We start from the raw sequence: 13292 nt of genomic DNA on the forward strand, positions 1-13292 counted from the left end.
TCTACCTCAAGCATCATAGGCCCCAGCGCATCCTTGTCGATGACACCCTGCCCCGTGGATGATACGTCTGACTTCTGCACTTCATCTATGTTGGCAGCTGCTGCTTTCTCTGCAACAAACATAAGTGTGCATTACATGGCAGTGCTATTTCAGGGTCAGAGTGACACAGAAACATTTTTATTGTAATGATTTTAAACCTTGAATGGGATCAGATATGGCTAGAAAAGTTAGACAATATCCCCACTGCCACTAAATGGGAGAAACTGCTGGAAGCAGGAGCCAGAACTCTAACTTTTCACCTCCAGAAACTGGCTCCGCTCCCTCTCAGGCTGCTGCTGAGTTTAGTGGCTTTATGCTAGTCCCTGACAAGCATTTTTTCTAGATTATGCAATTGCTATGTACTGTGGCACAATTGGTTTCTACTCAAGAGATTCCCCAAAGTAGGAAGACAGAGGGTCTGCAGTTCTGAACTCAGTAGTGTAGTTAGATACATTTGCGCACAACTGAAGAAGGAACAGAGGCACCTAAACTGCCACGGCTGCTTGCACGTGACACTCTATAGTGACCACCCTGACTCCCGTCCTGTTCCACTTCTTGCCACATTCTCATTTAAAGTAACCAGAAAGATTTGGTCCCTGTCTTGCTGAAGGTGCTTAACAAACCAGGGCAGAGAGAAGCAGCCTATCAGGATCCCAGAGAATTTCAACGACTGCCCTTTCATCTGGTACAAAGGTGCACAACATGTGTTCCTGGATTAAAATGTGTGAGGCAGCTTTCAGGCCCACCTGACCTGGGAAAATATTCTATCATGGAAAATTCTTGAAGAAATAGATGCATACTTGTCAATATACATGTAAACTGGTCGTATCAAGAACACCAAAACCCGTTTAAAGTGCATAACAAATACATATCAACAAGTTGTTAGAAAACACAGAAACCATGTTCCAATTTTTTTGTGTGTGAATAAATTATATCCTTGCTTACACTGCATGTTATCACTGTAATTAAATGCAAATAAAGAAAAGTCAATTTAGTACTCAGAATCAACCTGCTTTCACAATCTTGGTAAATTTTGCTGCCTCTTTTACTTTTTTGTAAAAGACTTTACACAGTATTTTGAAAACCTGTAAAGCTTAATTTGTACCTGAAAACCTAGAAAATAAAATTAGGAAAATTATGCAGGTGCTCCAAAATTTGCCAATCCTGTGATGAGAACTTCCGTTTGTGTCTTTGCCAGCGGAAAAAGGATGAGCTGCAGAGTTCAAGCTAAGCTCAGGAAGTATGTCACAGCAAGTCACCTCAACTTTTTAAGGCCTAGTACCTGCCCTCTATGCACATAAACTGCAACAGGAATAAATGGGACAATATGTAAAACACACTTAAAAACTATAAGTAGTTAACAAGTGTAACTTGCTATTAGCATATGTGTAGTTATTAGCTCTTCCTTCCTGAGTTCCAAATCTAGAGTTTATCATAAGCAGACTGTATCTGCTTTTTCAGTTACACCACTACATTCCTGATTCATCCCCTCAATTCTAAGTAGTTGTGACCAGCTATAAATACAGATATATCTCCTCTGGTAGCCTTTATAACTCAGTATGGTATGGATTTGTCAGCCCTCAGTTTGTGTTTTCTTCTTGCTGCCATCTTGACCTACTCTTGACTGTTAGGTCCCTCAACACTTGTCTTATCTGCAGGCCAATCTCTCAGCCCAATCTCTCAGCCTCAACTGAGGCATGAAATATCTCAGGCTCTCCAGAAAATTACTGCATATGGCACCCCCATCTCCATTACACTGCTAGATATATCCCAAGTGCATACTGGGGCTCACTTTTTTTTTGGTCAGTTCAGTCAGTAATGCTGTAGATTTCTCTTCAGTTTCTGCTCACTTTCCTGCCCACCAGTCCAGGGACAGGACTGTCACCACCACCTGCCGCTTTGTCCAATGTTCATTTATATTATCCGTGGTTTCAGTCACCCATAGTCATCCACGGTCTGAAAATATTAAATGAAAAAATTCCACCTGGCAGGTGTGGCTCAGTGGATTGAGCATGGGCCTGCAAACCAATGGGTCGCATGTTTGATTCCCAGGCAGGGCACATGCCTGGGTTGTGGTCCAGGTTCCCAATAGGGGACGTGCGAGAAGCAACCACACATTGATGTTTCTCTCCCTCTCTTTCTCCTTCCCTTCCTCTTTCTCAAATAGAATCTTTAAAATAAAAAAAAAGAAAAATTTGGGGACTTCCGGCCAAGATGGAGGCATAGGTAGACACATTGTGCCTCCTCGCACAACCAAGATAGAGACAACAAAAATTTAGAAACAGAATAACAACCAGAACTGACAGAAAATTGGTCTGAATGGAAGTCGGACAACTAAGAAGTTAAAATAGACATGTTCATCCAGACCGGTAGGAGGGGCAGAGTTGGGTAGCCAGGTGTGAAGAGCAGAGAGCTTTGGGACCGCGTACATAAGGCATCCAGGGTGCGGAAGACCACAGCGGGTGGATCCTGAGCACGCAAGTGGCAGCTGGCAGACACAGCGAGGCAGCGATTGTGAAGTGAGGCACTGCACACAACCCAGGATCCCAGCACTGGGAAATAGAGCCTTGGGGCACTGATTGAAAACACCTGTGGGGGTTGAGGCAGCAGTGGGAGAAACTCCCAGCCTCACAGGAGAGGTTGTTAGAAAGTCCCACGGGGTGCACAAACCCACCCACACAGGAATTGGCACCAGAGGGGCCCAGTTTGCTTGGGGGAAGCAGTGGAACAGACTGAGGTCCCACAGAGAGCAGAGCAAGCACCACTGTTCCCCTTGGACCCTGCCCCCACATACAACATCACAACCCAGTGACTGGGGTGCCCTGTCCTGGTGAACACCTAAGGCTCTGCCCCTCAACATAACAGGCGTGACCAAAGGGGTGTGTGTTGGTGGGGGAGATGGCTCAAACAGAATTAAAAGCCCTGCAGCCAGTTTTTTTAAGCAACCTAGAGATAGCCAACCTATCAGATACACAGTTCAAAGCACTGGTGATCAGGATGCTCACAGAATTGGTTGATTTTGGTCACAAATTAGATGAACAAATGCAGGCTACAATAAGTGAAATGAAGAAAAATGCACAGGAAACCAATAGTGATGGAATGAAAGCTGGGTCTCACATCAATGGAGTGGACCAGAAGGAAGAAAAAAACATACAACCAGAAAAGAATGAAGAAATAGGAATTCAAAAAAAATGAGGAGAGGCTTAGGAACCTCCAGAACATCTTTAAACATTGCAACATCTGAATTATAGGGGTACCAGAAGGAGAAGAAGAAGACCAACCAGTGGAAAACTTATTTGAACAAATAATAAAGGAGAACTTCCCCATTCTGGCAAAGGAATTAGACTTCCAGGAAGCTCAGAGAGTCCCAAAGAAGTTGGACCCAAGAAGGAACACACCAAGGCACATCATAATTACATTAGCCAAGGTAAAAATGAAGGAGAGAATCCTAGAAGCAGCAAGAGAAAAGGAGACAGTAACCTACAAAGGAATTCCCATCAGAATGTCAGCTGATTTCTCAAAAGAGACCTTACAGGCAAGAAGGGGCTGGAAAGAAGTATTCCAAGTCATGAAAGGCAAGGACCTACATCCAAGATTGCTCTACCCAGCAAAGCTTTCATTTAGCATGGAAGGGCAGATAAAGTGCTTTTCAGATAAGGTCAAGTTAAAGGAGTTCATCATCACCAAGCCCTTATTTTATGAAATGTTAAAGGGACTTATCTAAGAAAAAGAAGATAAAAAAAAAACATGTATAGTAAAAGGACAGCAAACTCACAATTATTAACAACCACACCTAAAATAAAAACAAAAACCAACTAAGCAAACAACTAGAACAGGAACAGAACCACGGAGACAGAGATCACATGGAGGGTTAGCAGCAGGGGAGTGGGAGGAGGGGAGAGGGGGAAAAGTTGTGGAGAATAAGTAGCATAGACGGTAGGTAGAAAATAGACAGGGGGAGGGCAAGAATAGTATGGGAAATGTAGAAGCCAAAGAACTCATGACACATGGACATGAACTAATGGGGGGGAATGTGGGTGGGAGAGGGTGTACAGGGTGAAGGGGAATGAAGGGGAGGGAATGGAACAACTCTAATAGCACAATCAATAAAATATATTAAAAAAAGGAAAAATTCCAGAAATAAACAACTGGTAAGTTTTAAGTGAGTGCCTTTTTGAGTGGTGTGATGAGATCTCACACCGTCACCCCTCCCTCCCCCCAACCCTGGTGAATCATTCCTTTGCCCAATGTCTCTACTGCTGTAGGCGCTACTACCCACTAATCACTTCGTAGTCACCTATGTTATCAGATCGACTATTGCAACATAGTGGTGCTTATGTTCCTGTCACCCTGATTTGATTACAGCACAAGAGTAGTTATACTAGTAATTCAAAAATGCCAAAGACAAGCCATAAAGTGTTTCTTTTAAGTGGAAAGGGGAATATAGCACAATAAGATATTTTGAAAGAGAGACCATATTCATATAACTTTTATTATAGCATACTGTTACAACTGTTCTATTTCATCATTAGTTATTATAGGGTTTGGTACTATCCAAGATTTCAGGCATCCACGGGAGGTCTTGGAACATGTGCCCTGAGGATAAGGAGGGGATTACTATAATTTAACAACCCTATATTTCAGAGCTCTCCACAGACTTCAGACCTAAGGACCCCTGATACTAAATATTAACTCTCGAAACCCATAATGGATTCTATGTATTTATGTGGCCCTATCATATGTTTTGTCTCTGGTGTGTGGCAGTCAGCATACAGGAGAATGTGCTATAGCATCCAGTAGAATGAGTGATTCACAGCCCTTGTTCGGCCTAACCACTTGCAGAAGTATCTTGTTCTCGTCAGTGACATCTTTCAGCAGCGGGAGTGATTCTCAAAGGGAATGGGATGTGCATGAGAAGACCTCCCCAGAGAGGGGTCAGCAGAATTTGCAGATCGGAGAGGCTTTTGCATGAGATGCTGACCCATCTTCCCAGGAAGCAATCTTGTTCTCCTGCCTCCTGCAGTAAGCAGCTCAGCCCATGAAATAGCCCACCATCCCTACCAGAAGGTAAGTTTCATGAAGAGGAGACTGTTTTGTATCCTCAGTGGTAGCACTGTCCTCTAAAAGCCTTTATTTGGCAGCTGACTGATAGACTAGATCCACCACTGGCACGTATTCCCAGAAATGTATAAGTAACTGGCATCGAGGGTAGGTAAAAAAAGGGACTGACTTCCCCTTTAGGCCCACCAGGCCCCAGGGTGCTGGGGTGGGGTGGGGGGGACAAAATACCTGGGCAGAGCCAATGATACAGAGGGAGGACTTCCTGAGGAGAGCCTGTCTTAAATAACAAATCATCTGGTAAGAGTTGGCATCTCACGTTCTCTCAGGGCCCCAGCTCTTCTGTCCTTCCACTGCCACAGTGGGTGGTTTTATTCTTTTTAAAGAATTGACTTAATTTTAAAACTCAAAATTACCAAACCTAATTGTGCAGGTTCCTAAACACTGATAAACTTTCATGCTGGGGTATTTTAAACATTCTTGCAACATGTTCAGGCACGGAATTTTAGACTTTTATAGACAATATGTAGAATGAGGACCATACCTGTACAGACTTTTCTTTTATTTTGTGGAATCTACAAATCCGATATAATTTAGAGTAAGAGCCTAAAATTTAAAATGGGAGATGATTTAGATCTGATAAAACATGCGTTTGGGTTCTACTGGAAAGCCTGGATAAAATCACCACCGTGGACAATTATTTATAATAATCCCTTTTTTCTCTTTACAATATTCAGCTGATAAATACCCCCTTCCCCCTTTTTAAAGAGAGTTGAAGGGAGGGAGATAGAGGGAAAGAAATATCAACTGGTTGCCTCTCGTACGCATCCCAACTGGGGACTGAACCCATAACCCAGGCATGTGCCCTGACTGGGAATTGAACTGGGGATCTTTTGCTTTGTGGGATGATACCCAACCAAGTCACACCTGATAGGGCTCAGCTCATAAATCTTTAAAAGGAAAAAAGCAGCAGCTAACAAGATGTGCACTTGAAACCTATATAATCTTATTAACCAGTGTCATCCCAATACATTTAATTAAAAAAAATAAAAATGTAATACAATTCTATTTTAAATAAAAATTATTGAGATGACAATGAAAGAATAATTCAATAAATTAATAATATGGAATTTTAAAAAAAGATTTTATTTATTTATTTTTAGAGAGAGGAGAAGGGAAAGAGAAAGAGAGGGAGAGAAACATCAATGTGTGGTTGCCTCTCACATGTCCCCTACCGGGGGCCTAGCCTGCAACCCAGGCATGTGCCCTGACTGGGAATTGAACCGGTGACCTTTTGGTTTGTAGGCCAACGCTCAATCCACTGAGCCACACCAGCCAGGAATAATATGGAATTTTTAAAACAGGTCAGAGAGAATGAAGGCCACCACGAGGAAATCAACCAGTAGCATCGGATCCATTCAGTGTTCCTGCCTGTGGCCTTTACTTGTGTCTTGGGTGCCCTGCTATGTGAGCAAATGGAATGAATAATCCTTGACAACTGAGAGATTACATTTAGCTGGGAGGGCAAAACAATTACAACTGAACCAAACAAGAACAATTTGGGGCTAAACTGGGAGAAATTAAGTTCACAGAAGAGATAAAAATGGTCGGACATAACTGAAAATATCTCACTTACACTGTAACTGAGTTGGATTCCGCAGGATATGTAAGGACAAGGCAAAATCAACAGCCTGACAGGGAAACTGGGGGAGCAGACCCCACAGGAAAATCTCATCCTGGCCTCTGAAAAGCAATGCTAAAGAAGACTGGCAAAAAGTTTGTCTAAGTTGGAATTTTAGAAATTCCTGACTTTTTAAAAAGTAAAACCGATTTTCATAAAATCAATGTAAAATTATGTTACTAGAACATGTGATTTGCAAGAAAAATCTCTGAATGTTTGCAAGAGAACTTTGAAAAATGTTGCAATATTTACACAATTATCATCCATATACATTAAGAGAATGGGAAGTTTTCACTACTCATACAGTGAGTAAATAACAGACAAGGGGTAAAGAATTTAGGGCTTTTCGCTCCTGTCTCACTGTTTGGATATATGTATTTTCTACCTAATTTGTCGTCTTTTATTCAATTGTCTATTACATTTTGGCTTTGACTATTTCTCAATATTAAAAAGAAAAAAATCAATAATATGAGGTGAAAGAAAACACCCAGAAATAAGGCTTTATCAATGTAATTTAATTCTAATTAAAATGGCCGTGAATTTATGTTATTTGGGTACTTTTCATGAAGTAATTACTAGCTCTGTTCAATGTTCAGTTGAACCTTGATATTACATAGGAGGAAGAGAAGGACTCTTTTGAAATATATTATGTTAATGGTACATGCACTGGTATTTAAAACATTTTTTTTCCTTTTATTGATTCTACAGAGAGGGGACGGGGAAAGAAAGAGAGAGGGAGAGAAACATCGACGTGAGAGACAAACATGGATCAGCTGCCTCTAGAATGTGCCCCAGCTGGTGACTGAACCTGCAACCCAGGCGTGTGTCCTGGCTGGGAATCAAACCTGTGACCTTTCGGTTTGCAGGATGATGCCCAACCAACTGAGGCATACTGACCAGGGTATCTTTTTTTAAATTAAAAATTTTCAATTATGGTTTACCTTCAACATTATTTTGTATTAGTTTCAAGTGTACAGCACACTGGGTTAGATAATCATATACTTTACAAAGTGTTCTTTCCCCAGTATTTCTAGTACCCACCTGGCACTATACATAGGTATTGTAATATTATTGACTACATTCCCTACTCTGTACTTTACATCCTGTGACTATTTTCTAACTTTCAATTTATACTTCTTAACCCCTTCACCTTTCTCCCAGTCCCCTAACACCCCTCCCTTATACTGGTACCTTGATAGAGCATTTCAGTTAAGAGTATACTATTTTTATGTACCAGATATAAATAAGCTTAAATCCTTAGATATATTTATACTTCTGTAAGCAGAACATTACTATACTAAAACACATTATTTAATATTTTTAATTTAGGCAGTTTTCTCAGCAGTCACAAATTATATTTACTTTTCTATATTTTGCATCCACTAACCATAAAACCATATTCTGTTATAAATATATCCTTCAGTAAACTCATCTGTAAAAAGATTGCCCCAGAGTTTCCTAACATCAAAACCTTAGGGAATCTCATTATTGCAGATGGAACACTCACACTGGAGAGAGAGATGATAAAATGTCGTTTTCAGAGCCTCTAAAAAGATGTCTCCTCTGTGCCTTGACTTCCATTTTTTCCTTCTGTACTTTCACCACTATTCTTTTTAGATAAAGAATATGACCTAAGAGAATAACAATGAAAATAATTCTATCTTTCTTCCTCACGCCTCAAAAGATAAAAAAATATCATAAAATAGCTATGATCTTTTTACTAGCACAGTTTTACAAATGCAAAGCCCTGATTAGAGAGACCAGCCCGGATGCCTCTATAATCTTTTTCAGAGCGTCCCCTCCTTTTCTCCTGGGTGGCTGCTTGGAGAGCAATCCCAGCCGATGCCCTCCGACATTTGCCTGCACTCCAGAAATCCAATACCAATTAATTACATTTCCAGCTTCAAAGCAACGAACAGAACCCCATCTCTTCAGGGATCGTGTTAAGATGAGTCATACCACAAACTGGAGAAAAATCACTAATGTTATAGACCATACACTTTCCTTTATAAGTAATTATTATTTGTGTTTTCCTCAGAACAAAAGAAAAGGTGAAAAGGGAAGCATTTGATCTCTAGAAATAGAAATGATTTTAAAATACAAAGAAAAGTGGTATTTTTGAAGCAGCTGGATGAAATTGCTCTTTATCATCAGCAGCTACAGGCAAACATTTGAAAGTAAAATTTAAGCTTACTGGTGAGAACAGCAACAAATAAGAAAGCAAAAAAAATTGTTGTCTTTAAAAAAGTGCAATTAGCTATTTTAAAATTATGAACTGGTGTTTTTTTAAAAAAATATCTTCACATGTTCTTCTAAAACACTGTTTATTGATTTTTGATAACTTATTGAATCTTGTAATGTTAGGAAGTCTGTCTATTTGTTTATTAGGAAACTGAACTGAAAACATACACTCAAAGGTCACTCCCACAAAACATTGACCAAAACAGAGTCCAGGCTCCTCACAGCTATGGCAGTGGTGGCTCAGGGGACAGCCACACAACTGTTTTCACACCAGCAGCAGTACTGGAAAACCCAAAATGCCAGTGAATGTCTGTTAGAGGGACAGGGCGATGCAGCCTTTATGAAAGAGGCTTAACTATTTTGTTCTTGATTTTCTTTTTAAATTATCTCAAAGGGCTGTGGAAAACTTGTGGAAATTAGCCTACCTTTTAAAATTTGTAACTCAAGCAAGTAGCAATTATTAAAAATATATCAACTGAAAGATAATCCACAAGGTATTCACACGTTTACAGAAAAATTTCAGCATTGCCCTTGTTTAAATGTCCCTGACATGTTAGGAGTTTAAAGTTATTTTTAGGTTTGGTCAAGCAAGAGGAGAGTTGCTATTACTGAAGCAGCATTATTTAAAGTATAGAGTCTTTGACAAAAATGGAAATCTGATACTTTATGCAGGTTTTATAATTAATTTCACTGCTTCGAAATGAGTAAAATCACTCACCAAGAAACCTATCAATTTTTCACTAGACTGACGTCAAACACAAATCCAATCACCTCAACAACAAATTTTAAGACTCTAATGGGACTACATTCACAATTTTCATCTTTTCTTGCATTTAGGGCCTGGGTGATTCCAGGTGAAGTGACTGTCAAACCTGGCAGTGGCGAGACCCATGCGGAGGAAAGAAGTCACTGAAACAATGACAGGCAGTTTCTGACCAAGCAGTGTAGTTTAAATACTACAGGAAAAGTTGTGTAGCATCTCAAAGGTTCTAGAAGGTAAAACCAGAGAATTATGCATCTGCACCCAACTAAAATTAGAAAAGCTGCCATATGGCTCTGTGAAGCCAGCAGCGCATTCTTATTCATTAGGAAGCATTCTGCTAACATAAAAACACAAGGCCCTTCCTGTGCTCTCCAAATGTGTTTATCTTTTCAACATTAATGCACTATATATCATCAGGCTGCTGAAATCTCCTGCCGTGCATATTAAAAACGCGCAGCTGCACTTTCTTTAGTGGTGGGAGGAACCTAAACTCCAAGTTGTCTCCCTCTCTTTCTAACATTGAACTTGTTTCCCTTCAGTATGAAGAAACTGCAAAATGAACCAATTTCAAGGCTACCTCCATGCAGCAAAAGCACCCCCCGCCCCACCCCATCTTGACTTCTGAGAGAGCAACATGCTTGGTTTCGTTTTCATCAGTGGTGAATGAAGCACGGTCACTTACACTGAATCAACAGTCAGCCACACCACAAGTTTGAAGTGTGCAGGCCCTACTTGTAAAATGAATGTAATACTACACTTATCAAGAACAAAGGAGTAACCAGAACAGACTCTGGTATAAGTGGCTAGAAAATGCTTTTCTTTATAAGAACCTCTGTCATTATTTGTAAGTACCCCACTTCACATATTACTATCAATATTGAATGCACTGATAGGTAAAATAATGGCTAGTGTTACGAAGTAAGCCAGAACCTCTTTCTTTTACATAATCTAAATATGCCTTTGCTGTAGGAGCTTAAATTTAAAGATAGATCACAGAAAGAAAAGAAATCAAACATACACTACACCACACAGACGGTGAAGGAACCCTGTTTTAAATTCAGAAGTGCTGCAAATTAGTCAACCGAAAGGTGACAAGTATATGCCATTGAACTTATGACAGCATTCATTCGTTCCCAGTGTGGTAATGGCGTGTCTCTACTTGAGTCTTCCAGCAATAGAATACTGAGAGATGAGGGCAAAATAAAAGATGAAAACTGCTTATTTAGAGTTAACTCTACTTCACTGTGCTCTGCTATCTAAGGCTTTAGGAGTTACCCGCATGAGGAAATGGAGGGATCACAATTTATTTAGAGGGCTAAAAGCTGAGACTGAGACTAGGTAAAGGTAGTAAAAATATAAAAATAAAAAATAAAAATCAACTGGTGTGAAAGAAATGAGAAGTGAGGTGGAGTTCTAATTCAGCACTAATTCAGAATATTTCAGAGCAGCCTATCAAAAACCCAAACTATAAAAAATGTTTTATCTCCTTCAAATACATACTTCAAGTAAGAACAACAAAATTACACCGTGGAACACTTAATGAAGATTCTGACAAATAGGTTAAAATTTGGAAATCCAATAAAAAGGTGTTTCTAAGACTTGGATCTGAGCAGTGTAAATATGGTATCTCCCAAATCATTCTTTTGTGCATTGGCACAGCAAACGTCATCTCCCCATGTTCCTACCTCACACCCCAAGCATTTTCTTTGGCTGTACCATTTGCCCAGACACTCTTCCACCCATCATCTTTGAAGACTCCACATTGTTCCAGAGGCTCATTACCATCGAGTCAGGTGTCTCTCTTGTTCCTGCAATGGCCAGCGTCTGTCCCCGCAGCAACAGTACATGCACCATAGTGTTATGAAATGACTGATCTGTTTTCACATCTGTCCCTCTCACTGCATTGCTGGCTCCTTGGCTACAAGAGAGGTCTTTTTATTCACTGGCACATAGTGGGTCAATGTTTAATGCTGTACAGTTCCATAGCTGGAGTTGCAATTCAGTACGGCCAGGACCTAAAAAATCACCAATGCCTCTTTAGAGGGACATGTTCTGAAGTGCTTTCCTACATACTTAGCACAATGGAGGTTTATTTTAAGACTGTTGGAATCAAAGTATCGGTTAGAAAAGGGATGAGAAAAAAGATTAGATTATGTGCTAAGGACATCAGGATAATTCCTACGGTGATCAGGCCAATGGGGACAGCATTTGGGGAGAAAGTCACCAATGCTGTTTCTACACCTGAGAGATAAAGAAAAACAGAAACAGACCGACTTTATTAATCCAGATTATCATCTAGGAAATTACATTCTGCTTCATAAAAAAAATAGTTTGGGCATCATGAGAGTTTTTATCTGACTCCGGGATTTTCCCAGCCACTCTTAGCTCTTAAAAACATCAACCAACCAAGGAAGAGTTTTACAAACCTCCCATTTGCCTGGGGACCCAGTATAAAAATCATGAGATTTCTTGTTCCTCCACACCGCAGGCTGGGAGCAGCTCCAGTCTCTAAAGGTAAGGTCCTGAGTGGGGAGAGCCTTCTAGAAAGCAAGATTAAGCCAGTGGAAGGGCAGAGATGCTCACAGAGGCTGTCAAGGCTCTTGTCTTACTCAGCTCCATACGCCCAGTGACTAACATAAAGCTTACCACCACAGAGATGTCCAGTAGAGCCCAGGAGAAAAAAGGATGGGGATGCGGAAGAAGGAAAGCAAGTAGGGCTGACCTGGCCACGAATCCCCACTGCCTTTGGAGGATTCCCAAGGTTTTAATCTCAAGCCCCCACTTTACCTTCGCAGTGGATATTCAACGGATGCATCCCAGAGGACTGAAAACCACTCTCGGACCTGGCCTTCATTTGCCCCTTGGAGCTATCTGTCCATGCCCAGGAGTCAGTCCTCCGTGCTCCCACTCCCTTTCCACAGACATGCAGCTTGCTTCTGGGTTCACTTTATGTTCCACTTGTGAGACCTACTGGTTTTTCTCACCTCATGTTTTTCTCCCATCTGGATATGTTTTCTCCTTCTAGGTTTCTCTACATATAGAACTTGATGCCTGTGCCTCCTGAACAGATTCCTAGAGCTGCCTGTATAGACACTTTTCTTCCCTGCTACCCCCGACCACTGTGACTAATAATACCGCAGGGAGGCCAGAGTCCCCATTTCATTCTGCCTACTACCATCTATTCCCAGTTCTTTCACTTGTAGCCTTTGCTTGAGCAATCATGGGAGACCCTCACGTGCAGGCTTTTTAAAAAGCAGGTGTTCCCAATTTAACTTACCTGCTGCAAATAGCCAATAATAGAACACAGAATCATACAATTTAGAGATCTGAAACATTAAATTATGCTAAATTATATCATCTTAGTAGAGAAAGCAAAGCATCAATAACAACGTGAGAACTTTGCATAAATTAAGTAGTACCAGGGCTCTTGTCAACCACAGAAAGCTGGGGTGAGGGGTCGGGGAAGAGGGCAGGGAGAGGAATGGGGCTGAAGGAAGGGCATACTATCAA

The 13292-nt window shown here is 40.8% G+C and overlaps 1 protein-coding gene and 1 long non-coding RNA gene across 5 annotated transcripts in view; one reads left to right on the plus strand and one right to left on the minus strand.

Moving 5' to 3' along the window:
- Positions 1-13292, minus strand: part of NCOA2 (nuclear receptor coactivator 2) — a 284984-nt gene that overhangs the window by 61279 nt on the left and 210413 nt on the right. For all 4 annotated transcript variants that reach the window (XM_036031204.1, XM_036031203.1, XM_028533654.2 and 1 more), the window contains one exon: positions 6-109. In XM_036031204.1, coding sequence (XP_035887097.1) covers positions 6-109 — 104 coding nt within the window. The remainder of the gene's footprint in view (positions 1-5; positions 110-13292) is intronic.
- On the plus strand, positions 5042-10813 carry LOC118501727. Its single transcript, XR_004904378.1, has 2 exons — positions 5042-5106; positions 10322-10813. It is a non-coding gene; the product is annotated as an uncharacterized LOC118501727 (long non-coding RNA).

The sequence above is a fragment of the Phyllostomus discolor genome, chromosome 7, assembly GCF_004126475.2.
Source record: "Phyllostomus discolor isolate MPI-MPIP mPhyDis1 chromosome 7, mPhyDis1.pri.v3, whole genome shotgun sequence".
Lineage (NCBI taxonomy): Eukaryota > Metazoa > Chordata > Mammalia > Chiroptera > Phyllostomidae > Phyllostomus > Phyllostomus discolor.